This window comes from Periplaneta americana, chromosome 3 (genome assembly GCF_040183065.1).
Source record: "Periplaneta americana isolate PAMFEO1 chromosome 3, P.americana_PAMFEO1_priV1, whole genome shotgun sequence".
In the NCBI taxonomy this organism is placed as follows: domain Eukaryota; kingdom Metazoa; phylum Arthropoda; class Insecta; order Blattodea; family Blattidae; genus Periplaneta; species Periplaneta americana.
Window position 1 is genome coordinate 147,403,641 of NC_091119.1, and position 25,927 is coordinate 147,429,567.

The 25,927-nt window shown below is 34.6% G+C and overlaps 1 protein-coding gene across 3 annotated transcripts in view; it reads left to right on the forward strand.

Moving 5' to 3' along the window:
* kn (EBF transcription factor knot) overlaps positions 1–25,927 on the forward strand; it is an 872,483-nt gene that overhangs the window by 837,051 nt on the left and 9,505 nt on the right. For 2 of the 3 annotated variants that reach the window (XM_069821751.1, XM_069821753.1), the window contains exons 11-13: positions 1,746–1,834; positions 5,752–5,941; positions 20,177–20,461. In XM_069821751.1, coding sequence (XP_069677852.1) covers positions 1,746–1,834; positions 5,752–5,941; positions 20,177–20,461 — 564 coding nt within the window. The remainder of the gene's footprint in view (positions 1–1,745; positions 1,835–5,751; positions 5,942–20,176; positions 20,462–25,927) is intronic. The other variant, XM_069821752.1, reaches the window with a different exon arrangement.

Sequence of the window (25,927 nt, forward strand, 5' to 3'; positions counted from 1 at the left end):
GTTCTCATGCTTTCTTGATCTCTGTAATAGAAGAAATTTGTGTAGTCAGCACCTCGCTCTAACTCCTTTTTCCCCTGTACTCTTTTCCTCGAAAAATAATTTTGCGTATCAATATATATTTTTTCAGTATTTGAATTGTTTTGTAACATGGCTATTATTAACTCGTATAAACTCCCCGGTCTGCTGTAGTCCACTGTACAAGCCCCTACGGCTTCCTGAAATTTGAGCAGCTCCCTCACACAGATGACACCTGTAGGCGAATCCCGGAACCACGTCTGCCACGATTTCCCGATCGACCTGAAACTATTAAGATGATACATGAATTTGCTCGTTTCACGATCAGGCAAGCTAACCGTTACACAACTGGGGTGGACTTACGATATCTGTTTGTAGCAGATATTTTACATCTGCTTTCTAAAGAACATCGAGTATTTTTTTTTTTTATCTTTTATTATTCTTTTGCACTGGATGGACCATTTAACTTGTTGTTTTGTTTGCGTGCAAACGTTTTTCCACAAGTTAAGTGTCTCCCAGGGTACATTTCTGCATAAAGTTGACGTGCTGCTATCGTATTCCCATCTGCTAGGCCATAAATGTAGTGCATATCCGTCATTTCTCTCACTGAATACATCTTGTGATGTGATGACTGTGAATAACACAAAACAGAACAAAAGACAATCAGACAAAACAAAACAAATCTCATGACCAACTGTAATGAAGAAAGTGGGAAAACACAAGTTTGAGCTGAATTACATAATCAGGGGTCACTACAGGAAATTCATTTCATAACTCCCTAACGAAGGGTTTTCGGACCTATGTTCTTATGAACTTTTTGTTATGTTTTGGTGTCAGGAATACTCCCTCACATTTTATGAACACATATATAGATACACCCTGCATAAATTTCTGCAGTATTACGGGTACATTAACTTAAAGTAGTTTCTGCACGTATCACTTCTGCGATACAAGTACTGTACAGTCGACTGTCGCAAAACATATTATTCTATAACATTGCTCGCCTATGTGTCCAGGTCCAGGCGACATGACAACTTGACTCCCAAAAGATCTACATCCAGTGTACTTAAATAATACAGGACTGAAACAAAGTTGTGGAAAATTATGGTAAACAATTCCTAAATTTAAAGCTTGGTTTTGCTCTCATTAAAAAACTGTAAATGGGCTAGATGCAGGTTCTGGCTCTTCTGTTCCTGCTGTTGTTGATCCATCTGAGGATCCTACCAAGTATTTAAAAATCATTTTATACGTTAATATTTAATTTTTAACAATTATTTCCTTGTAAGAATTAAAAAAAAATCGATTAAACAAAACACTGTAGAGGGAGTTTAGATAAAATAATCAAAATATCCCTATTTTATATGTAGTGTACGATCCTCCAATCAAAAGTACGATAATTTGGAACAAATTGTGCGATCCAATTAAGCCTCAGGGTTGGCAACGCTGCGTATGACAACCGAATTCTGATTTTAAATATATCTTGAAATGGAATTCCCTAAATTTGGTTATTTAGCCCCATAAATGAACTTTTCTGCAAAGCTGAAACCTAGCTAAATGGTTTTCCCGCGCCAGAAGATGGTAGGTTCACCAGATTACATCAATATCTTTAGTCCCGTTTTCAAGATAAAATATAGGCCCACAAATGTACAGCATTCTTGCCTTTAAGAGTTTAGAATACTGTAATCTACAATAATGTATATGACATGTGTAATGTGCTTGCTTTGTTGTAGCTTTGAACGAACCGACAATAGACTACGGGTTTCAGCGTCTTCAGAAACTTATACCACGGCATCCTGGAGACCCTGAAAAACTGCCCAAGGTAAATATGTATTACATTTTGCATTTTTATAGAAATAAAAGGAAATTTAATAAAATCAAGCAATATTTGGTGCAGATATTCATGCAATAGTCAAAGTTAAGCTGACTTAAGTAAAGATATTTTTTGTAGGAATCAAGTATATTTTTCTTCTCTTCTGTTAGTAATACTACTTTTCCGTCATAAAAACCGAATGTATTCGTTGCTGTGGTATTTATTAGGTAGGAATTTTGCAAGATAAACCTACATGTAATTCTTATTTTTAAACTTTAAAGTCCATATTTCCTTCTTTATAGATAAATATGAAATGTGAAGCGTTTATCTCTACAAGGATGTTAGATTAAATTAAATTCCATGTGTGTAGGGGCATTAGGTCTGCTAATTACAATAGACAACAAGCAGTTGTTTGTAATTTTTATTGAATCATTTCAATAGTCCAGTGACACATTCCATTTATTGTCTCAAGCAAATGAGACAATAGAATTACCACACATATTCTAAATATCATAATTTCGCTGATATAAGAGGAACTGATAAATAGAGATAAATTCAGGCAGTCTTTGGATTATCCCACTCGTTGAGATCATCAGACCGATTTATTTGTCATATACAGCTCTTTAGAATCTCTCAGTTTGCGTCGTGTTTATAAATACTTCACCTGCAAGCGGAAAAAATATCACTTTTTTAGATTTTGACATTCGATTATTTTTAAGTGGCTTGTTATTTTTATAAAAATCCTATGGATAAAGAGGATTGTTTGTTGTTATAAACATAAGAAATTGAAAATTAAGTTATGAGAATGTCATTGTAGTAATGCAAAGTTAACTTCTTCCGTGCCAAGTGCACTGGAGAATATACATTCTACCGTATATGTAAGATCCCATTAGTTCTAATTCTCGTTGAATATAATACGAGTACTTAACAAAATTGTACAATGATATCTTCCGTACGTCATTCGTTAATGTGATTGCCTCTCGACCAAAGGTATGCACGTTTATTTCTTCCAGAAGGCGATTTTCTAGAATAAAGGTTAACCTAATTAAAGCGGCAAAGCTCAATGATCAAGTAATTTTTATTTATTTCTCAACTCTTGGTCATACTGTAGATGTCACAACAATAACGATTACGCGGACATCTGGTAGCATATAACGAAATCACGTCCTTCTGTATGTAGTAAACCTCCCGACGTACACTGACGTTCAAAGATATCTGACCTATAATTTTCTGATCGTGTAAGCGAACGTTCTAAGCACGGGATAAGTCAGAATCAAAGATATAACAAATTGACAAACTTTGAAATAGTTCCGATAGTTCTCAATAGGTCCCACTATTATTGGAACGGGTAGAAAGGTATGGAGGGAAATGGTAATGCAAATTAAGAATACATTACCTCTCGTAATTGACAATATCAACGGTTTCCCGCTAAACATAGTGTCTTTTACGATTCTCATAATTGACAGTGTCAGACGTTTCCCGCTAAACCTAGTGCCTTTTACGATTCTCATAACTGACAGTATCAGAGATTTTCCTCTAAATCTAGTGCCTTTTACGATTCTTATAATTGACAGTAGCAGAGATTGTCCTCTAAATATAGTGCCTTTTACGATTCTCATAATTGACAGTATCAGAGATTTTCCTCTAAATCTAGCGCCTTTTACGATTCTCATAATTGACAATATCAGCGATTTCCCGCTAAACCTAGTGCCTTTAACGATTCTCATAATCGACAGTATCCGAGGTTTTCCGCTAAACCTAATGCATTTTACAATTCTCATAGGCCTAATTGACAGTATCAGAGGTTTCCCGCTAAAAATAGTGCCTTTTACAATTCTCATAATTGACAGTATCAGAGGTTTCCCGCTAAAAATAGTGCCTTTTACAATTCTCATAATTGACAGTATCAGAGGTTTCCCCCTAAAAATAGTACCTTTTACAATTCTCATAATTGACAGTATCAGAGGTTTCCCCCTAAAAATAGTGCCTTTTACAATTCTCATAATTGACAGTATCAGAGGTTTCCCCCTAAAAATAGTGCCTTTTACAATTCTCATAATTGACAGTGTCAGAGGTTTCCCCCTAAAAATAGTGCCTTTTACAATTCTCATAATTGACAGTATCAGAGGTTTCCCGCTAAAAATAGTGCCTTTTACGATTCTCATAATTTACAGTATCAGAGGTTTCCCGCTAAACCTAGTGCCTTTTACGATTCCCATAATTTACAGTATCAGAGGCTTCCCGCTAAACCCAGTGCCTTTTACAATTCTCATAGTTTAAAGTATCAGAGGTTTCCCGCTGAACCTAGTGCCTTTTACAATCATTAGAGTAGTATGAAATTTTGAATTATAGAATACGGGTATATTTAGGCCTATATACTATTGGCAACATTGACAGTTATGTTCACCATCTATTCATACAATTAAAAACTAAAGAGTTGTACTTACAAGAACAAATTTCCGATCAATATCGATTAGTATCTGGCGGTGATATCTTTGAACGCTAGTGTTTCTATACGCTTATCACATGAAAATGTTTTTGCTCTGTGGACCGTACTGCAGCACTTGTATGTTTAGCAGCCTGTATTATAATATATACTCTGCATATTATCTCTTAGGTGATGCAGTATGAAAATATTGTCTTGGAAAGAAAGAAATTTAAAATGTCATTACAATGTATAGCTTTTGCGAAGAAATGTTAAGATCTTCTTTTCAGGGATCAGTTCGAGATCAAATCACTTCTAGACGTCAAGTATAGTATTATTAGCTGTTAAATGCAGAACTATCTCCTTAATTTAGGCTATTCCTAACCCAGCTTACAGTGTATTACTATCCGATCTTTTGCACAATCCATTCTGTTAATTATAACAGTAATTAGATAATTATTACATTTAATTATCGGTGAAGAAATTTTTCAAGAAAAGGTTATTACATTAGTTTATTATTATTATTATTATTATTATTATTATTATTATTATTATTATTATTATTATTATTATTATTATTATTATTATTATTATGTACTGTATGGATGTGAAACTTAGTCCCTCACTTTGGAAGAAGAACAGAGGCTAAGGGTGTTCGACAATAAGGTGCTTAGGAAAATATTTGGGGCTAAGAAGGATAAAGTTACAGGAGAATGGAGAAAATTACATAACGCAAAAATGCACGCATTGTATTCTGCACATTAGGAACATTAAATCCAGACGTTGGACATGAGCACGTATAGGTGAATCCAGAAATGCATTTAGAGTATTAGTTGGAAGACCTGAGGGAAAAAGATCTTTGGGAGGCAGAGACGTAGATGGAAGGATAATATTAAAATGAATTTGAGGGAGGTGGGATATGATGGTACGGACTGGATTAATCTTGCTCGGGATAGGGGCAATTGGCGGGCTTATGTGAGGGCGGCAATGAACCTGCGGGTTCCTTAAAAGCCATTTGTAAACATCAAAATGATAATGATGATGGTGATAATAATAATAGTAATAATAATAATAATAATAATAAATATAAATTTAAATAAAAATTATCAAACTAATGAATATTTTATAGCTTAACTGCACAAATTTTCCTCTCGTGTGGTTACATTTTACCAAGTAAAAAATATTATGAAATGACTGTCGTAGACATTTCTGTAAGTTCCGTTGAAAATAATTGCATATACGCCTACAGGTATAGCCTTTTAATTTTTTACTCTACTTATAAAAAATGGGGCGAACGAACTGAGGGATTAACGGCATGCTCAAAAACACTTCCTGGTGTCATGGACGTTGAAAATGTTAATTTCCCCGAAATATCTCTGTCTCTTTGTCTCTTGCATGAATTCATTATTTTCTCTCTGTAATACAATCAGAAAATAAAAATAAATATTCTTAGTTAGTAAAAGGGACTTCTGTACATAATATTATGTTTGAAATGTTGCAGGAGATAATTCTGAAAAGGGCGGCTGACCTGGCGGAGGCGCTGTACAGCATGCCCCGCAACAACCAGCTGGCGCTATCGGCCCCTCGCTCTCCCACCATGACCAACAACGGCATGTCCTCGGGCTTCAACACGTACACGGGGCAACTAGCCGTTAGCGTGCAGGAGAACGGAAACGGTCAGTGGACTGAAGGTGCATATCCTTCCGTTACACTACTTTCTTCTCTCCTAGAATAAGTACATTATGAAGATCTTACGATGTAAGATTGACAAAACATCAATATTACTTCCAACAAGGCATAAGAATTTAATAACAAACGATTTCCATAGCAACCGTAATTTCTAAATATTTTAACACGGTTACTGTTATTGCGCTCATTTTCCTCAACTGATTACAGAATGTTTTTAATCGGTGTTCCGCCACTCTCGTACCTTATCAAGCGGGCAGCGAATGCATCATTGCTGGGCAAAAGTTAAATGAAGTTGCGATACCTTTAGTTGATTCTAAAGTACGATTTCAAATTATGTTACTGTTGGACGTCATTTACAATGCAAATCTGAAGGTATGTACAGAAACATACGGAAGAGCATTTTTGTTATTCAGTATAAGAAACGTATAGGCCCTAACCACATATGAGCCGTTCAGAGCAAAAAGTAAAAATTGGGTAATGAGGTTTAAAGTAAAAATTCTGTAAAATAAAGTGCAAAGTAGCAATTAATATGGTCTTTTTGCTATTCACTGGCTACTATTAGTTTACATAAATTGAATATTAATTGCTACTTTGCGCTGTATTTTACAGAATGTTTACTTTAACCCTCATTACTCATTTTTACTTACACCACTGTTGCGCTGAACGGCACATATGTAAGAAACAGTTCTATCGGTTCCGAGTGATATGGAAATAAGTCGATTGTGCATTATTCTCGAAATAATTATGTTTTGTTTACACTATGTGCCACGAAATATGGGCGCCAATTTATACAGGGCTTCTATTGTATGTACTGACCGCAGGCAAGCACGGTGTGTTGCTCCTCGGCCGCGGTAAGCAGCGCTTCCCCAGTATAAAGGCTGGTTCACAATAAACCGGGAACGGAAACGAGAACGGAAATATTGTTAAAATAGATGTATTTAAATGTGAGCATTCACAATTAACTATTGTGAATGCTCACATTTAAATACATTTATTTTCACTTTTTCCGTTCTCGTTCTCGTTGTCGTTTCCGTTCCCGGTTAATTGTGAATCAGCCTTAAACATGCCTTCTCTCGGGGCAGTGTACATTCGTTCGCGAAGATGATTAGACAGCTGACTCTAGAAAATCACATTTTTGTGTATAAAGTTTATTATAATTACGAATCAACTCGTCATGTTCGTGTGGAAATTATTCAGACGTTTCCTGGTCACTTACCTCCTTGCAGACCTACAATTCACAAGCACTTCGAATGCTGTAAGATTTTCATTTTAAAAAAGTGTACAATAAATTTCGATTATCGTCATTAATTCGTTCCAGAGAATCGCAACGATTTTGAAAGGTCCATAATCAAATAATTTCAACACATGTTATAGCGAAAATGCGTTTCGAAAATAAAACCTAGTCTCATATAAACGACTATTTTTTAGGTTATAACTTAAATTACAAATTACGAGAAATGTCATACCTTAATATTATAATATTCATATCATTTAATTTAGTCGAAATTATTAAATTCATTAAATTTCTTACAGAACTTTAACATAAAACTTAAATATTATGAAATTCAGTGAACACTAAATCTTGGCACGTATTTTTTTATCGACTTTCATACTGAAATTAATACGTGATAGCATTTGGTTGAACACCTCACAAGGACAATGGACCTACGAAAAGAAGCGCGACAGAATGCTCAAGAATATGCGAATATTGTTCCTCTAGGAGAAATATATCTGTACATCATTTAAGAAAAACTGTGATTAGAACAATTTTAATAATAATAAAATTTAATGGATTTAAATTGGTATAGAATGGTTTGCAGAAACAGCAATATTAGAAGTTCCGGATTATTATTATTTTATTATTATTTTATTATTATTATTATTATTATTATTATTATTATTATTATTATTATTATTATTATTCATTGCCTAGGAGTATAAAATAAACATGTATTCAGTTTTTTTTGTTCTTAAATATTCCAAGTTTTTTATTTATATCTCATGATAAATGAGTATTTTATTTTATTGGGTTATTTTACGACGCTTTATCAACATCTAGGTTATATAGCGTCTGAATGAAATGAAGGTGATAATGCCGGTGAAATGAGTCCGGGGTCCAGCACCGAAAGTTACCCATAATAATAATAATAATAATAATAATAATAATAATAAAATAATAATCCGGAAAACCCCGGAAAAAACCTCAACCAGGTAACTTGCCCCGACCGGGATTCGAACCCGGGCCACCTTGTTTCGCGGCCAGACGCGCTGACCGTTACTCCACAGGTGTGGACGATAAATAAGTAAAGTATTTTTGGGAAACCCTAGGTATTTTTTAATTATTTTGTTTTTATCATAATTTTATAATAAATTTGCCGTTTCAAGTTAATATTGTGATAGCCTACTATGTCCTCATACTTTGTATATATAGAATGACTAACTAAGTTTGTGGAGGTAATTCCTGAGGTTAATTTGAACAAAAAAAGTAAATAAATTAACAGGATCACATTCATAATTACGAAGTTATAAAACATTTTTCAAACGCGTCATAGTAATTAGGAATGTTTGTTGCCACAACTATGTGCACGTTGTTGAAAGTCCCTATTTATTAATTTGTTATCTCTTGCGTAAGTTACACCACGATGCCATCTTCTGACGAATATGATGATACGGTGTTTATTTTGGGCGTGTGCGACGGTAAAGTGAAAGTTGGTGCTGCCGAATATCACCATCGTTATCCTGAAGGTATGATTGCTAGTTCCAAAACATGTAGTGGAACGTATCAAACATTGTTCACTTGTACTGCGCAGTAACAGCTCACTTAGACAAGCAATTTCCACAGCGATGAACTGATCACGGTGCCATATCACCTGGCCTCCCAGGTCCCCAGATTTAACACCCTTAGATTACTGCTTCTGGGAGTACATGAAAGACATCGTGTATCAGATTAAGGTACAAACACGCGAAGAGTTGCTCAACGCATTCTGGGCCGCGGCGACAATAAAGAGCAAACATGTGAAGATGAAAAATTCTACGCGTGCGGTTCACACGCGTGTGGACCGTTGCCTTGAGATATAGAGAGGTATTCTCGAAAATGTGATTTAAATACACTCTAAATGAAAGAGACTGATACGTAAAACAATCAGTTGTTTGTATTTTAATTATTTTTTGTGTTTTTGTCAGTAAAATCATGAAATAAATGTTTTTTCTGTCGTTTTCAAATTATTGTAACTCCATAATTATGAATGTGATCTCATTTACATTTTTTTTCCAAATAAGCTCAGGAATCTTCTGTAGTAATGTCACGAGAGGTCTGAGATTTATCTGGGAAATTTCAGACCTCCAGTGACATTTATTAGGAATATTTCGTGAATAAAATAAAAATGTAAATAATATATCCCTAAAATTCGATCTCAAAATGTTAATGATTGTATATTAACGAATACTTAACCTATTCAGATATTGTGAAGTTGAAATACTCGTAGATGAATATCGATTACTGCAATAAAGAAATTCGATGTTATTATTCAGTAATGCCAATTGCGAAAAGCGAATTACAGGTTTAACAATGTTAATTACATGTACTGCATTTTTCTCTTACTATTATAACATAAATACATTTATGCTCGACCATGCCGAAATGTAGTAATTATACATCTGGTAGCAGTCCTTTAATGCATGTCATTAAAGTACACTACTCATTAAAGTACAAGGTGTTCAGCCAATGAGAACTCAGCTTACAGGTGTTCAGTCAATGACAAGTCAGCTTTGTACCGTTATAAAACCACAAGTATCGATTATTCTCGGATATGCAATCGAAAGAGAATTAGCGAAAAGTCACGGAGGCTGGAAATCCAATACTGTCGCAGAAGGTTATGTTCTGTTACTATAATAATTAGCGTTAATTGTAAATAATATTCAAATAAATTCAATTTGTCATCTCGTTTTTCAATGTCGAATTCAATAATCAAGGTTATGTCAAGGTTAACGGCATTACATCAAGGTCAATGACATTATTGTTCCTCAGAAAAAATCAATATTTTCGCGTCTGCGCACATCTCACAATTCACGACCTAGAACAAGGTCACTTCTGATCTTGTCAGATACAAATAAAATGTATAGCCTACATCTGAATAATTTCAAGTAAGAAATATGGTCGAGCATAAAAAATCGCATGAAACTCGCCTATAATGGTAATTAAGAAGCTCGTATGAAAATTATGAAACGAGCGCAAGCGCTCGTTTCATAAACATCCATACTCGCTTCTTAATTACTATCATTATAGGCTCGTTGCATAATGTACTATTTCATTATCTGCTGAAATCATAATTTAATTTAACAGTAACAGTGGGAACAGCTATATACCAATGCTTATGTATTCACAGCGAGACATGTTGCTACACAGTGAAGCAATCTCTCTATAGATAGGCCTAATTAAAACACGAATTTTATTACGCCATACGGAAGGCAGTTTGATCAAAGACCTTATTATTACTATGCAAGGTCTTTGGGTTTGATATGCGATGATGTTACATAAAATTGAACATCTAACTTTCTATTAATTGTTTCATTTCATTAACAAAATACAAATTTTATAGGCTACAATTATAGGTTATGTTACCTGTGGGAGCAGGACCAATGTCAGCTGTGCCTTATTTCGATCGTTACAATCCATGCTACAGAAAGCATTTTTTATAGCTTGACAAACGCATTCTCGCTGTAGTGTGTAACGGAACTAAAGCGGCATCTACACAGTTCAATATTCCAATCGCGTATGGGTGCAGTCTGGGAAGATTATTGAAAGAATCAACTTTAAAAGCTACGTTCAATTAAGATGCATGAAGATTTTGTGTCTACATGGTGCGCCGTTTTGAACGTCGTCTTCAATGCGTAAATATATTAATTAATATTAAATATCAATCTTGCATTCATTGCTTTAAAGTTGAAAGAAAAGTTTAACCGTGTAGTTGCATCTTAATGTATTCGTGATCATCAATTTACGGGCAAATAGTTGGCACCAACGACTAAACAAAAGAACGACCATGCGATAAATTGATAACGATAAATGTAGCTGCAAAAATTATCACAGAGTGTCACTGTGATTGGTTGGAATTCAGAATTTCATTACACTTCATTTGTCGAAAATGGAATGACGTCATATAAACGAAATAGACTCCATAAGCCGAGGGAGAGCTTCATGAATCACCTTGTATATTTTTTTCATAAATGGTACGCACAATGAATTGACGTATCAGTGTTAAATTTATTTGTTATTGTAAGCATTATTACAGAATAATTTATAATTTTACTCTCGTGTAATAGAAATCAGAACTTTTTTCGAGTTTTACGATTGTTAATTAATCACCTCGAGAAACAGTATGTACATGAATTCCAAGTTTCCTTGCATTTACACATGCCCGAATTTTAGTTTCTTTAGTTCATTATATCGGACGAAATTAATAACTAGAACTTTTCAAAGATTGAATTTCAGAAGTGTTGAACTGCAGGTTTCCAAAATAAATGTGGATACTTGATGATGAATGTTGTAAAGACAAGATAGATTAATCAATTCTAAATCTAGAATAACTAAAATATTAGTTCGATCTTTAATGTGCCCATGTACATAACTGTACCTAACTGATTTTGTTTTAGTATGTATGATATTGGTGGTTAAGGCAGTGATAAATCATGGTACGTAATTTCCAATCCGATATTTGGTTACAAGCAAACATTTTCATGTAGACAGATAAAAAAGTTAAATATTTTTCTTTCACCAAGTTAATAAAGCGTTTGTATAAATTTTGGCCACTCGAGCGCAATTACGAGATCCGTAAAAAATAAATTACCCTGGGGCCGTTTACAGAAAGAAAACACAATTTCATCGGAAAAAGCAATTTAAAGCTTGAATCCGTCAGGCAGTCTAGCTGTTTTTAACGATCCCAACAGTAGGTTTCACCTGAAGACGAAGAGAGATCCACCTTTCGAGACGTTGTGTTATAATTTTGACAATTAGCAATGGAAAAAGTCCAAACAGTTCAACCATTGAACATTTTACAGTTGCTCTCCCGCCTTCATTCAGATCGATAGAGTAATACTGTCCTAACTCCCAGAAATTGAATTTCTACTTACAGGCAGTTTTGTAATTTTTATTTGAAGGGTTTAGAGTCATAGTGGGCCAAGCGCCATATAATAAAAACGGAGATAACAAGGGTTAAAATTAAGTGATTCCCATAATTTAATGAAACGTATAGCAAGTAATATAAAATATGTTCATTAAAACTAAATTATATATCAGTCTTCATTAAACTATGGTATACACTTAACTTTAAACATTGCTTTCTCCGTTTTTAATAAATGGCGCTTGGCCCACTATGGCTCTGAACCCTTTATTTAATCCTCTATCAATCAGTAGATCTGTCGTATCTCTAAGTTCAAGACTCATACTTAGTAATCCTGAGTTTTCATACGACTTTGAAATTTTTATCTTGCATTTACTCAAAATAACGTTTGGTAGTTACGACAGTATTATTTTAAGGGCGCGATATGAAGAACCCTGACTTCAATGCTTTGTATAATATATCCAAGTCAATAACCTCATATTTAGGTTATCAGTGATTTGCACTGCATTTTCAAGTATTTTATTAAATGACGTAAAGATACAGATAAAGTACTGATAAAATAACAACACATTTAACCACAACAAATGTATCCGATATTTGTACGAATGGACATTTCATTAAATTAAGTACATTTATTAAAGCATCACATAACCTTTTGATAGGAATACACGCCGGCCATTTTAAATTACAATATTTATGTCATAATAATAAATGGATATTACGCAACATATGAATTACTAAATTGTAGTGCACAAATTTATTAACAAAATCATTAGTATTAAATGTAAATACTCACTAAATTACTTACATATAGGCTATGGATTGTGTTTTAATGAAATTTAATATTACATCTGAGAAATGAAAGCATTAACAAAATCAAACTGTATTTTCAGATATTGCCCATAAATGTTACACTTTACATTCCTTTAAATTATTTTGATTTGAAATTGTGTTAAATTTTCTATGGCTCGGGCGGTAACATATACGATTATAAATCTAGTGAGTCTGTTTTCGGTTCTCGGCAGCGAAATGGAGACCTTGGAAGTTTTCAAATTATAGGCGTAAAATTTGGAAACTACAGATAACTTATTGGAGAGTGCTGTGCATTTTTTCTGACACCTTTTCACTTCTATATTTATCTGGTTAAAATTATTTAACATTATTTTATTCCATTTAAATACTAAAAATTGTACATTTATTTTTATTTTGTGTTTTTGAAGTTTTATTAAATAAGAAATAAATTCAAACACTTTACTCCATTCAGAAACTTGAAAAAAATTATTTTCATTTTCTTAAAATTAAGATTGAATAATAATAATAACAATAATAATAATAATAATAGAACCTTCGGGTTCCTTAAAAGCCATTTGTAAGTAAGTAAGTAAATAATAATAATATGTACAGTATTATCGTTGGAAAATACTACATACGTTTTTCCAATAATCTTGACACTGACTCACCCTCTCATATTGTACTCATTTAAATAATGATTAGTTCCTCATACCAAAAGTATTTCCATATCTACTTACTTCAAGCCTTGGTTTTTCTGAACCGACGCATTCGACGTGCGAGGTACAAATCCGGACTACACGAAAGATAGTGAGTGGTTTCTATAACTGAGAGATGTAAGGTCTGCACACCTCGCACGTCGCATGCGTCGGTTTAGAAAAACCAAGGATTTACTGTGTAGAATAAAGCATAGAAGATATTAACATTCTACGTGACTGTTATTTGACTAATACATTTTACCAAATAGGACGAGGTTGTATTCTCGGCAGATAAGTGGAGTTTTTGGAAGATAAAATGTAAGTGGAAGAGAATTTTTTCAAGCATATAATTTTCAGTAGTCCTTTTTATTATTTGAAATAACATTTCCTCACTAATGTTGAAGAAATGATAAGCATTTATTTATTTATTTATTTATTTATTTATTTATTTATTTATTTGTCTTTTCTTTTAAGTTCTTATATATTTTATTTACTTTCAATGTTTAATTTTTATCGTATTACCGGTAAGTTTATTGTTTATGTTCTTTAATTATATTTGATAATTTATATACTCGGTCCAAGTTCCGAATTTTTCTTGGGCGAATTACCTGTTTGGCTTCAACTGCAACGCAAATGTCAGGTAATCCCATAATGGATTCTCGGATTTATGTGACAATATGCTACCCCGCTAGGTAACCGCGCTATTGATACAACGTCGTGAAATATATTGAAATAAAAAGAAATTAATCTACCGTGACTTAAAATATTTCGAAAATAGGTTTACTTCATCAATATTTTCTACGACATTTCTGAACTATTTAATGTTTTAAGCAGTATTGCCTCTAGAATTTCTTAACTATTTATAGTTTCCTACAACATTATCACTAACATTACGGAACTACTTACAGATATGGAGCAATACTGCGTCCTACATTTTGGGACTCTTTTCAGGCCTTCAACATTACCACCTCCGACATTTGAAACTACTTGTAGGTTTCGGGCAATACTATCGCCAACATTTTGGATATACTTACAAGTATTGGGCAATACTGTTTCCGACATATTGGGACTACTTGCATATTATGGATAATATTGTATCAGACGTTTTGGAACTGCATTACGCAATACTGTCTCCGATGTATTGGGACTACTTACCGATTTTGAGCAATACTCTCTCCGAAATTTCGAAACTATTTACAGGATTTTTAGCAATATTGTCTCCAACATTTCAGAATTACTTACATGTTTTGAACAATATTCTCTTCGACATTTTGAGACTACTTACAGTTTCTCTAGTAATATTTTCTTCAAAATTTGGAATTACTTACATCTATTGAATAATATTATCCCGACATTTTGGGAATACTTACAGGTTTTTAGCAATAATTCCTCCTTTAATTGTAGAAGAACTTATAATTCCAGCAGCAATGTGTCTGACATCTCGGAATTATAGGTTTCGGGTAATACTGCCTGCAATATTTCGGAACTACTCGCAAATTTCTAACACCAAAACAATTGTCACGGAATCTGCGAGTAATTTCGAAATGTCAGTGATAACGTATCTCAATTCGTGGTTAATAGCCCTAGTTTTTTATCGCTAAATAATTTTAATTTCATTAATTATTGATCATTTATCTTGTTAAGAAAACACTTTAAACTCAAGAATATAAAAATACAGCAATGTTTTATGGAGTTGGACTGTTAAGGGTAAACTGATGTGAAATTTCAGTTTTATGAACTATTTTAGGTAGAACTAAAAAATTTTGCACAGTTGTCCTGCTGCATATAAATAGTCTCTGTACAAAGTTTCTTCTCAATCGGTGCATAAATCAATTAGTTATTAACAATTTTGTAATTTTAAATTGTGTCAAGTTAGGTTTTAAAAAGTTGCTATTCCTCCCACAAATCTATGAATTATTAACAATTTTTTAATTTTAAATTGTGTCAATTTAGGTTATAAAAATTGCTATTCCTCCCACAAATTCAAATATTTTGGGCTGAAATTTTGTCTACATACTTTTCAGACTCTCAGCAACAAAACTTGCTATACAATTTTTCTTTTTATTTTAATAAAAAAGTGACTAAAATATTTTATGCACTAACGTTTAAAAACAGAAAAAAATCAACTCGAAGGTACCGAAAAATTAAATTAATATTAAAAAAATATGAGCGTTAGGTAAAAGTAAGTTTTGTTAAGAACACAATCAAAAACCTGTACAAAAAATCATGCATATAGTACAAAATTTGTAGAAAGAGTAGCATTCTTAACAATGCAAAATTTGCAGAAAATGGAAGTGGAGAAAGTTGACTTCAAAGTTTGAGATGGTAATAATGAACCAGATCTCTGTCTTCTTTATTTTCTAGGCATTTTGAAATATATAGTCCTAGCTTATTATATGCGAAACGTATCCTTATATACATTACCACGCTATGCACACCTAACCTACACTAATAAATAAAGACAACTGAAAAAAAACTATGTAAACTTATGAAAACACTATACTAGATAACCATAATTTGCATGTAGCTAAAGACTGTAGACATTATTATAACACTAACAATAAAACTGTTAGAAACTTACAAATATTTCTTGTATCACAAACAAGAACCAAGCATGGAAAACACGTTGTTATGGCTACTAGCAACAAGTGGAATTTTCCTTTAGACAAGAGTTGTGCTCTCTTTTGTAACTATCTTTCAAAGGAAAGTAGCCTTTGAAGTAACATCTATTGGATTCTGTGAAGAACTATTTCGAGAAATCGAGAAACTACACTGGCTCAATCGGAAAACTAATATAATAAATAATGTATGAAATACAGCGTAATTTCCAAAATGGTCAGATAATTCAGAGTGGAAAGCGTGGAAGAGCCTTTAAATTACCAGAGTGCACAGCCTTTTAAAAATGTGGCCCTAAACATTTGATAGAGCGGTCGTATGGTCATGAAAATTGGCAGAGGGCATCTTTAGATCATAAATACTTTTTAAAGATAACAAAATATTTTTTTTACCAAAATGACAAAATTTCAGATCCGTGTTATTCTTAAGGCGCGTCCCCACTATTAAACATTTAACAACAACATGTTAAATATAACATGTTGAATTTAACATGTATATGGACATTTCAAGTCTGAATTGACTTAACATGTTAACTAAGTATGTTGAATTTAACACTTTTAGCATGTTGGCGTGTTTTCCAGCAGAAATGGAAAACATGTCAAGTCAATTCATTTCCTCGTGCAGGGTCGATACTATTCGGCAAAGTTCGTACAGTTTCCATAGCAACAACTATAAGTTCCGATTTTGTGGTGCGTATCTTGATCATTTTTATACTATCATTGGTCCTTGGTGTTAGCTGTAAGTTGTTCGAAGTAATGGAGTGGACGAAAGAAAATACATTAGAATAAAATTAATGCACTGATGGAAAGGCCTTTTTGTGGGATGTGTCTGCAAAAGAATACAAGGACAAAGCTAAGAAGGCCGACTGTTTTAGAGAACTGGAATTATTATTTAATTGTTCTCGAGAATACAATAGAGAGTTTTCGCACTCTCGTCGTACGCTATAGCGGTTTCAGAATAAGAAGGCATATGGCCTAAGCCAATTGAGTGCTAGCAACAGTTCGACGTTGTCACACAGTGCACGGTGCACGAGACGTGGAAGACAGAGACAACAGATACGGACAGAACATATCAGTTGCAGCCCTCTCGCTGAGCGAGCGGGTCGAGACCTGTTTCTTCATTGTGTGTAATGTTTAAATATAATTACTCTTACTGAAGTAATTCTCATCTCAATTTTTATTACTTCTTCGCTTCATAGATCAGTAGCTCTTGGAGTCACTGACTTGCGAAATAAAGTGACAGATACGTAGAAATTTACTTTGCTAATGTCTGAGAAAGAATGTTTCAATTCCTACTCAGACTTCCTTGTACAGCAAAGCTGAATTTATTATTGTTTATTTCTCCAGAGGAAAGATAAGATACAGTTTGTTTGTAGGGGCAGCCTAAGAATCTAGCGATAACAAAACGAAAACATATCTGTAGATACGTAATTTAGCATTGAAGTTGGAAAGTATTTTATTTTTCCTCCGTTAAATGAAGCCTATATAATTTAATTTAATTCTCTAGCTTATACATACCTAGGGGTCCAGGGTTCTACATTCTGGTTACGAATCTGACTATAATGCAACGTAATCATAATGTGTGTTCATATATAATTCAGTACTCATACTGGAACTGTAGATTATTTTATTTTTCTCTGATAAACTAAGTCTATCTAATTTTATTTTATCATATAATTTTTACATATCTAGAGGTCCAGTGTTCCATATTCTGGCTAAGAACCCGGCTATAAGAATATAAGCATATCTGTTCATATGTAGGCCTAATTCAGTACTCATATAGAAACTGAAGATTACTTCCTTTTACTTTATTAAATCAAGCCTATCTAATTTAATTTAATCCTCAAGCTTATACCTACCTAGAAGTCCAGGATTCCATGTTCTATCACTCTGGCCTGTGGCAATATAAACCTACGAGTGAAAATAGTTGTACAGAAGCGAATATGAAAACCGTAATCCAATAATACCATTAATATATTGAAGATAAAATTGTATATTAGAAAAAATCGTATGAAGTGTAATATATATAACGAAAGGTTTTTAAAATAGAAATTGAGTTTTGGAATTATAAAATCTCCTCGTTCCTAGCAAGCCCGTATTTATTTTAAAAGTGAAATGTAGTTAATGTGCTTCATTTTATAAAGTTTTCTAATGCTCTTAAGGAAGAATGTTGTTAATGCTCTTCGTATAATTCATGGAAGAAGAGGCAGGAGTGTTTATGTTTACAATATCATCCAAATATCTCATATGTTTATGCAATATTTCGTTTTATACCATGTATAATATTCCAATGAAAAGTGAAAATCGTACCTATGATTATTCTCAGCTTTCTTCTTTCCACGTTCTATTATAATGGCACTGCTAACTCATACTACTAACGTATTTAAAATATCGTACGATGAAGTAATACACGGTTCTGAAAATTGTACAAATAATTAACACGATTGTTTTGCGTTATTTTCCAGGAGAGGTAAATTCAAGTATACCACCTATTTTAATGTCTCTTTGTCCTGTCCGAGAATATGAGATAACGTATGCACTTCTAAACCACATGTCTCTGCAGTCAGATTCTTTGTTCGTGAAGAACTGACACGCACTGAATCATAAGTTAGTCCTTTAAAAAAATTATATACAAAAATACCATACTCCTAGCTTGTGAGTGTTGGACTATCCCTTTGCGTATAACAGATGAAACACCAGAGCCAATTGCAATCCCTTCAAGAGACATTGTTACGGTAAGTTACACATCACACAAGAGAAAACAGTCCACATCTGAATTTGAAAATAAACAGATTCTATCTTCGTTTACAGAGACGTAATTCAGAGCAAAATATGTTCTATGCTGTAGTTTGGATATCTCTGTTTAGTCTTAAAGCGATAACACGCGAACCAGTTGACATACAATTGCCATTCTTGTACTGTTGGATTCAGAATTCGGAGTTCTATCGAATGCCATTGCTAAAAATTCATTCCTAGCCATAAGTATTGTGCGCACAAGAAAGAAACTAATACGCGACGCTTCAGTGAGACTTCGCCACGATTTAACTAGGCAACACCGCTTCACTGTCACTGGCTAGTCGACACAGACCGGCCTGAACTAACTCCGCCTTATATGCCTTCTTATTCTGAAAGCGCTTTAAACGTTAATGCTATGTTGACGTCAGTAATGGTCGTATTTGGTGATGTATGTTAACGTTCGTAAAACTTCGGAAGAATAATTATACGATATTACCCACTCCTTTAACATCTATCATGTCGTAGGTCCTATGATAATCGCGCTGTAATTTTTTTAATTGAGATGAAATGGCTGCTCTGAAATTGTGTATTTCTTTGATGTAACAGGAAGTATTTTTGCAGCACTATATTAAAATCGTGTTCTGACATTTTCAGCAAGTTCTTGAATCCAAATCGATACTGTATTCATCCTGCATAGTGTCTTTTACTAAGATATTGCCGCATCCACATTCTCATTTTCTTCCTTTTCAAAGCCTTGTAACAAGCAATAGAGGCAATTACAAAAGTCAGATCATCATCTGAGTTCATTGTCCAAGGTTTGAAAATAAAACAGTATCTATATTAAAATCTCATAGACTGTTTATGGTGAATTACGCAAAGAAAGTCAAGTTTAACATGTTTAACAGTGTGGACAAAGTGTTAAATGAAATCATTAACATGTTCAATCAACATGTTGGGATGTTAACGGTAAACAATTTAACATTTAACATGTTGTTGTTAAATGTTTAATAGTGGAGACGCGCCTTTAAGGGAAATTGAAGTATATTTGGACAAAGCTACAACTACAGCTCACACTTCTTGCCAGAGGAATAAGGGTTCGATTTAGGTGAACAAAGCGGCTATAGGGCCCGTTTCCTTCTAGTACGTCAGGATTGTTTCATATTCTTATTTAGTCTGTCTGCGTCGAGGAGTACGCCCGCACAGCTGACGCCGTTCCGTGCGGTTCACTCCTATGTTGTAACTTACTCCTGTTTGTCTTACTGGTAGGGTTTTTCTTCTAGAGGAGTATGGCCGCGCGCAGAGTAGTAGCGTGTCGCCGCGCGGGGGCGGGTACGGCTCCAGCGCCTCCACGCCTCACTCTTCCAACGGTGGCGGTTCTTACGTGACGGGAGCGACGACTGGTGTCACCATGAACGGCAGCTACAGCACCGCGACGCCGGGAGCGGGGGCGGGGACGGGAACCGGTAGCGGCTCCGCGGCGGGCGCCACGGGTTCCCAACTCACTAGCATGGGCGTCCCCGGCTCCGGCTCCCCCGCCACCTCCGGACTCTTCAATTCTGTGTCAAGTAAGATCACATCTTTTCCGCATCCACTTAAAGTTGCCCCCTTACACATAATAAACACTAAAATTTTAACTTATCAGCAGGCTTCGAGACTTTGGATCCGATACAATAAGTTTACTGTGCTTGTACTATAGGTTGCTGACTCGCTGCAGGTAGTGAAAGGTAGAGATGTGTTGATTTAACAACGTTGCTATTTAGAGTAGAGTGCGGTAGTATGGGGAAACGCACACATATGGACATTCTGAAAGTAAATATACATTACACAATGACAATGTCAAAAGAATGTGAAAAGCATTTATTCTCCTGTATTTTCTAAGCATTTGTGTTTAATTATACACAGTGTTAATGGTGGAAATAAACATGTAGAAATTTTAATTTCTTCATTTACCCTATTGGTCGTCTTTAGGAAGTGCAGTTACAATACCGAATTACAATGTACTACAAGATACATTTTCAGTGTCCCAAACGTAAATAGGTCTACTTTTCCCTTATCTGCCAAACACAGTTTGTATTGTGAAAAGCTGCGCTCTACGTCGCATGACGTGATAGGAGTAAAACGAAGAAACCTAATATCATTGTAGTCTCTAAGAGACAGTCCTTTATTCTCGAGTGACTCTATGTCCACTAATTTGCTGTTTATATTACACAATGTTCCATATCCGTTATTTTTACATAAAATTGATTTCCACTTCTGTTTTACACGTCCAGTAACCGGTGTATTTGGTGTCTAATTCTCTGTGTCATTTCCTCAACTAATATGAGGGCTTCAGGCATCTCTTGCTCTGACTTTTCTAACCGTGTAGTAGTTTCAAACACAGTTTGAAAATAGGTTTGTATGAAAACCAAATTATTCATCAGAATCTTCAAATCCAGAGCGTTTTTCTTTGTGTAGGCTATTTGTTGGCATTCATTCTGCAGTACCCCCACCCACTGTACGCTTTACCACTATACTCAGTACGCCGTTATGCAGATTTCACACTGAACTGCTCAATCGGGTCTGAAATCTCGAAGCCTATTTATCAAATACAAATTCGCTGCAATAAATTCACATGAAATTCATAGATTCTACTTCGTGTGTTTTCACTTGAAATCCTCAATGTTTTAGATCAATTTACAGGTTCCATCATCAGATTAATATACTTTAGTACCTACCATTTGCTTTAGTCAACCGCTGTGGAATAACGGTTAGCATGTCCGGGTTTAAATCCTGGTTGGGACAAGATCTGGTTCGGTTTCTTACCGAGGTGTTCTCTCTCAATCAATTGAAATGAAATTGCTGGACAACTTCCGGCGTTATACCTCTGACTCATTCTGACTTCATTAATTATAACTTCATCTACCATCTTTCAATAATTTCAGGTCGACGGAAGATGCAGCAGATGTAGTACATTGATGTTCAAAGATAATTGACTTACGATTTTATGATCGTGTAAGCGAACTTTTTAACCACGGGAAAAGTAGGAACCAGAGATATAAAAAATTGACGAACTTTGAAAGAGTTCCACTAGTTCTCAATAGGTGGCACCATTATTGGGGCGGTTAAGGAAGTGTCAAGGAATATGATTATCTAGATTAAGCATAAATTATTCTCATAATTGACAATATCAGCAGCTTCCAGCTAAACCCAATGCTGTTTTACAATCGGTAGAGTGGTATGAAAAATTGAATTCTTTAATGCGGGTATATTTATGTACGATTGGCAACACTGACTATTATCTTCGCCATCTGTTCATAGAAGTAATACTAAAGAAGCCACACTTACACCAACAAATTATCGGTCACTATCGATTAGTAGGGTCAGATATCTTTGAACGCCAATGTACCACATTTGCTGCATAAGTCCCAGGGGATGGAGGGGCTTTCATAGCGGACTCTGTTGGACCTGGGTGACGTGCAGCCGAGTAGATAGATGGCGCCAAATAGTGAATCATGATAGCTACAGTAATTAAATCTTTAGGATAAAATGTAGGATGCAGCAGGATGCAGTACCTTAAATTGCATCGATCTGAGGAGGCTACAGAAATCTCAGGGAAGTAGGAAGTGTCTGGTTCCGTCAGTTCGGATATGGCAGCCATGTTGGATACGCCAACGAAGTATTTCAATGTTGGGAATGGAATGTGAATAAACAATTGTTTCCAAGTTTCCTCCCAAATAAAAGTCCAATTGGTTTAGGTCTGGAGAACGCGCATGCCAGCCAATATGCCGAGCCATTTGTTCATTTGGCAACAAAAACATATGCAACAATTGTGCACATGATTTTTTTCAATTATTTTGTGTTCCTTGTCTACTGATGAAGTGGGTCCCACATGTTATGAAACACTGTGTGAAGCCCAAATATAAACAGAGCATTAACCGTTCACATCTGGTATTATTAGACCTATCATTTTGATGCTTGAATTTGTTAGTAGTTCCGAAAGGCTTTGAATATAAAGTCTAAATACAAAATATAGTGCATACAATCCTCCAGGTGCAATACTGGAGCCTGTAAAGTAGATCTGAAAAGTTGGAGAAAACAAATTGAAATATTACAAAGCTTTTCTCTAAACAAAATTAGCATCAACGCTCCAATTTCGTTTTTTATTTTTATAATTTACATGGCATCATGTGTCATTCGCTGTCTCGTCCTAGCCTGCTATATTCGTAAAGAAAGATTAAAAATTCATATTATGAAAATAGGCTATATGACCAGAGCTGTCTGGCGTTAACTATATGTGAATGAGAGAAAAAATGGAATAATGTAAATGTTAATTTGTATTATAGACGCAATGAAATTAAGAAATATGGAAATTTAATGAAATATACAAATTTATATGTGATATTCCGTAGAAATAGTTTTATTGAGTGTACTTGATCCTGAATGAATTGATGTTGATCAGATCTGAGTTTAGTGATAATATTACAGTAAGTTAAAGTTTCCATTTCCTTCTAAATAATTACTTAAATAGAAAAAATTGCGAATCTTTAGTGGAAACACAAAATTGGCACTATAAAATCGAAAAATATTGTAGTGATAGATGTATCTGATTGGTTTAAATTAAACGGATTCCAATTTTAACACCCTGCTAATTACTTAAGTAGCCTACCAAATACAAAAAATTGAGAATATTCACTGACAAGACAAAATTGGCAACATACAGAATCGACCATACTGTAGTGATGGATGGCTCCGATTTGTTGAAATTCAACTGATTCTTACATTTCATCAGTGAATTGCTAAATGAGCGAAATAGTGCCAGTAATTTAAATCATATTACCAAAAAATAATTCTGACCTGTATCAGGAATACACCTACACTTAGTATACGTCATCCGGTTCCCCGTTTAAACTACAAGAATGTTTTATTTTGTTTCGTATTACAAACGGAAAGTATGGGCCTTTGACAAGAGAAGTAATTAAAGAAGGTCATTCGATATATTTTCTCATCATATGAAGCGACATTCCGAAATTAGTCCCAGCTCACAACAAATTTTTTACTATGGTTCACTCAAAGTGTGTAGCACGTGTCTACATATCAATTTAATATTGCAAAACTCTTATTTGTATCCTATAAAGGAAAAATCTTCTATAAAGTTCGTTTTGTAATTTTTAACCGTGAATATGCAAGTTCGGTTGTACTAGGGTGCCATCCAATAAGTCCATCGACACATTTTCAGGCCAGAATTGTCGCGCCTATAATTTCTCAATTATACGACGTATTCTAAGGAAGTAAACTGCAGTCGATAGATAAAGACCCAATGTATCCAACGTGACCTTGACTTGGAGACGGTGACGTCCTCTAGCGATACGTGGATGAGGGGAAGTTGAGGTTGAATTCGCGAGTCGCGAGGCAGCTGAAGCGGTGTAACTCGAAATAAAAAGAAGTGATAGAACGTTCAGAGTTATGTAAAACTATTCGTAACGAAACAGGTAACAATCTCAATTGAGAAACAATCAACAGTAAATAAGTAAAAACGGGAAAATTTACGAGTGCAGTGGAGTGAAAAGTGAAAATTCACGATGTCGAGGCGTATGCAGTGGAAATGGTAACGGGCGTATATTCGTTGCGGACACCTTACATTCAACATCCCATCCCGAGATGCGTGTTCATCAGACGTATATTGCAGCTTTGTCTCCGATACGGACTATCCCGACTTTCTTGTAAAGACTATTACACTTTTACTACGTCATAATACTTTTGAACAATAAAACGGTACGAAAGGACGTCTTTCAACCAATCATGGCTGTTTATCGCTACAATTTTATCAATTCCCTAGCATTTGTTTGTTTTCATCACTTCCCTAGCATTTGTTTCTTTGTTTGCCAACATTTGAAACTGTAAATTCTTTACGGTACTATAAAACATGCTTTGCGATCGTCATTTATTTCCCCTATAGATAGTCAACTGAAAATGGTGGCTCCGTTCAACGTTTTGTTGAAGCTAACATTAGTGAAATAGAATTTTAGTAAGTCAATTGATAGCTATTTTATTGTGTTAGAGTACTTCATGTCTTCTAAACTTTATATATTTCTTCTGTTTTTATAACCTCCATACTATTTGTTTCTTTGTTTGCCAACATTTCAAACTGCAAATTGTTTACGGTACTATAAAACATGCTTTGCGATCGTCATTTGTTTACCACATAGATAGTCAACTGAAAGCGGCGGCTCTGTTCAACGTTTTGGTGAGGCTAAATAAATCAAAACCTCTAGTGAGATTACTGTTGATAATTACGCAAATCTCCGTCAATTCCGACTAAATTTTTTTGTTATTAAATAAATTTGCTCCTTCCACTGTAATAAATCGTAGTAGTGGTGCGATGGTAGGGGTGGTGGTAGCGGTGGTGGTATTAGTATTTTATTAACAACGTTATCACTTTACAGGTTATTTATCCTGGGCGAGAAATGACCAATACATTTTACCTGGAGCCCTCAATCACTGACAGATTTCTTGCACGTCCTGTAAATTTACTGACATGGCCCTCCCAGCTTTGCCTACACCCAAGGGGAATTATTGCTAATGATTTCATCGACTTTCAAAATTAATCGCCGTCAGTCAGATTTGTGTGATGGCGTGGTATCCGCTGGACCACCAAGAATGATCATGAGTCTAGATACGACTAGGTTTCGGTCATGTAAATGCCTTCGGGCTTTTAATGTTATAGATCGAACGTGACGCTGAATAAATAGCATGTACATTTTCCCTGGATCGAGCGTGGGAAGGTCTCAAGTTGCGTAATATGGAAAGCTATCACAGACTGAAGAGATGTCAAGATTAGAGCATTAGTATATAGCTGACTTCTGTTCAATGCAGTTCAGTTATTTCGCGGCTATCCAATACACATTCCAACAAAGAATATTCAATTTGGTATGTATATTGCGAAGAAGTCATACAAAAAGTGATGCGTTATATGTTATATTTCTACGGAAATATCCATAATTTCATTCAACAATCCATAATTTGATGGAAGAAGTGAGATAAACCGATTAATT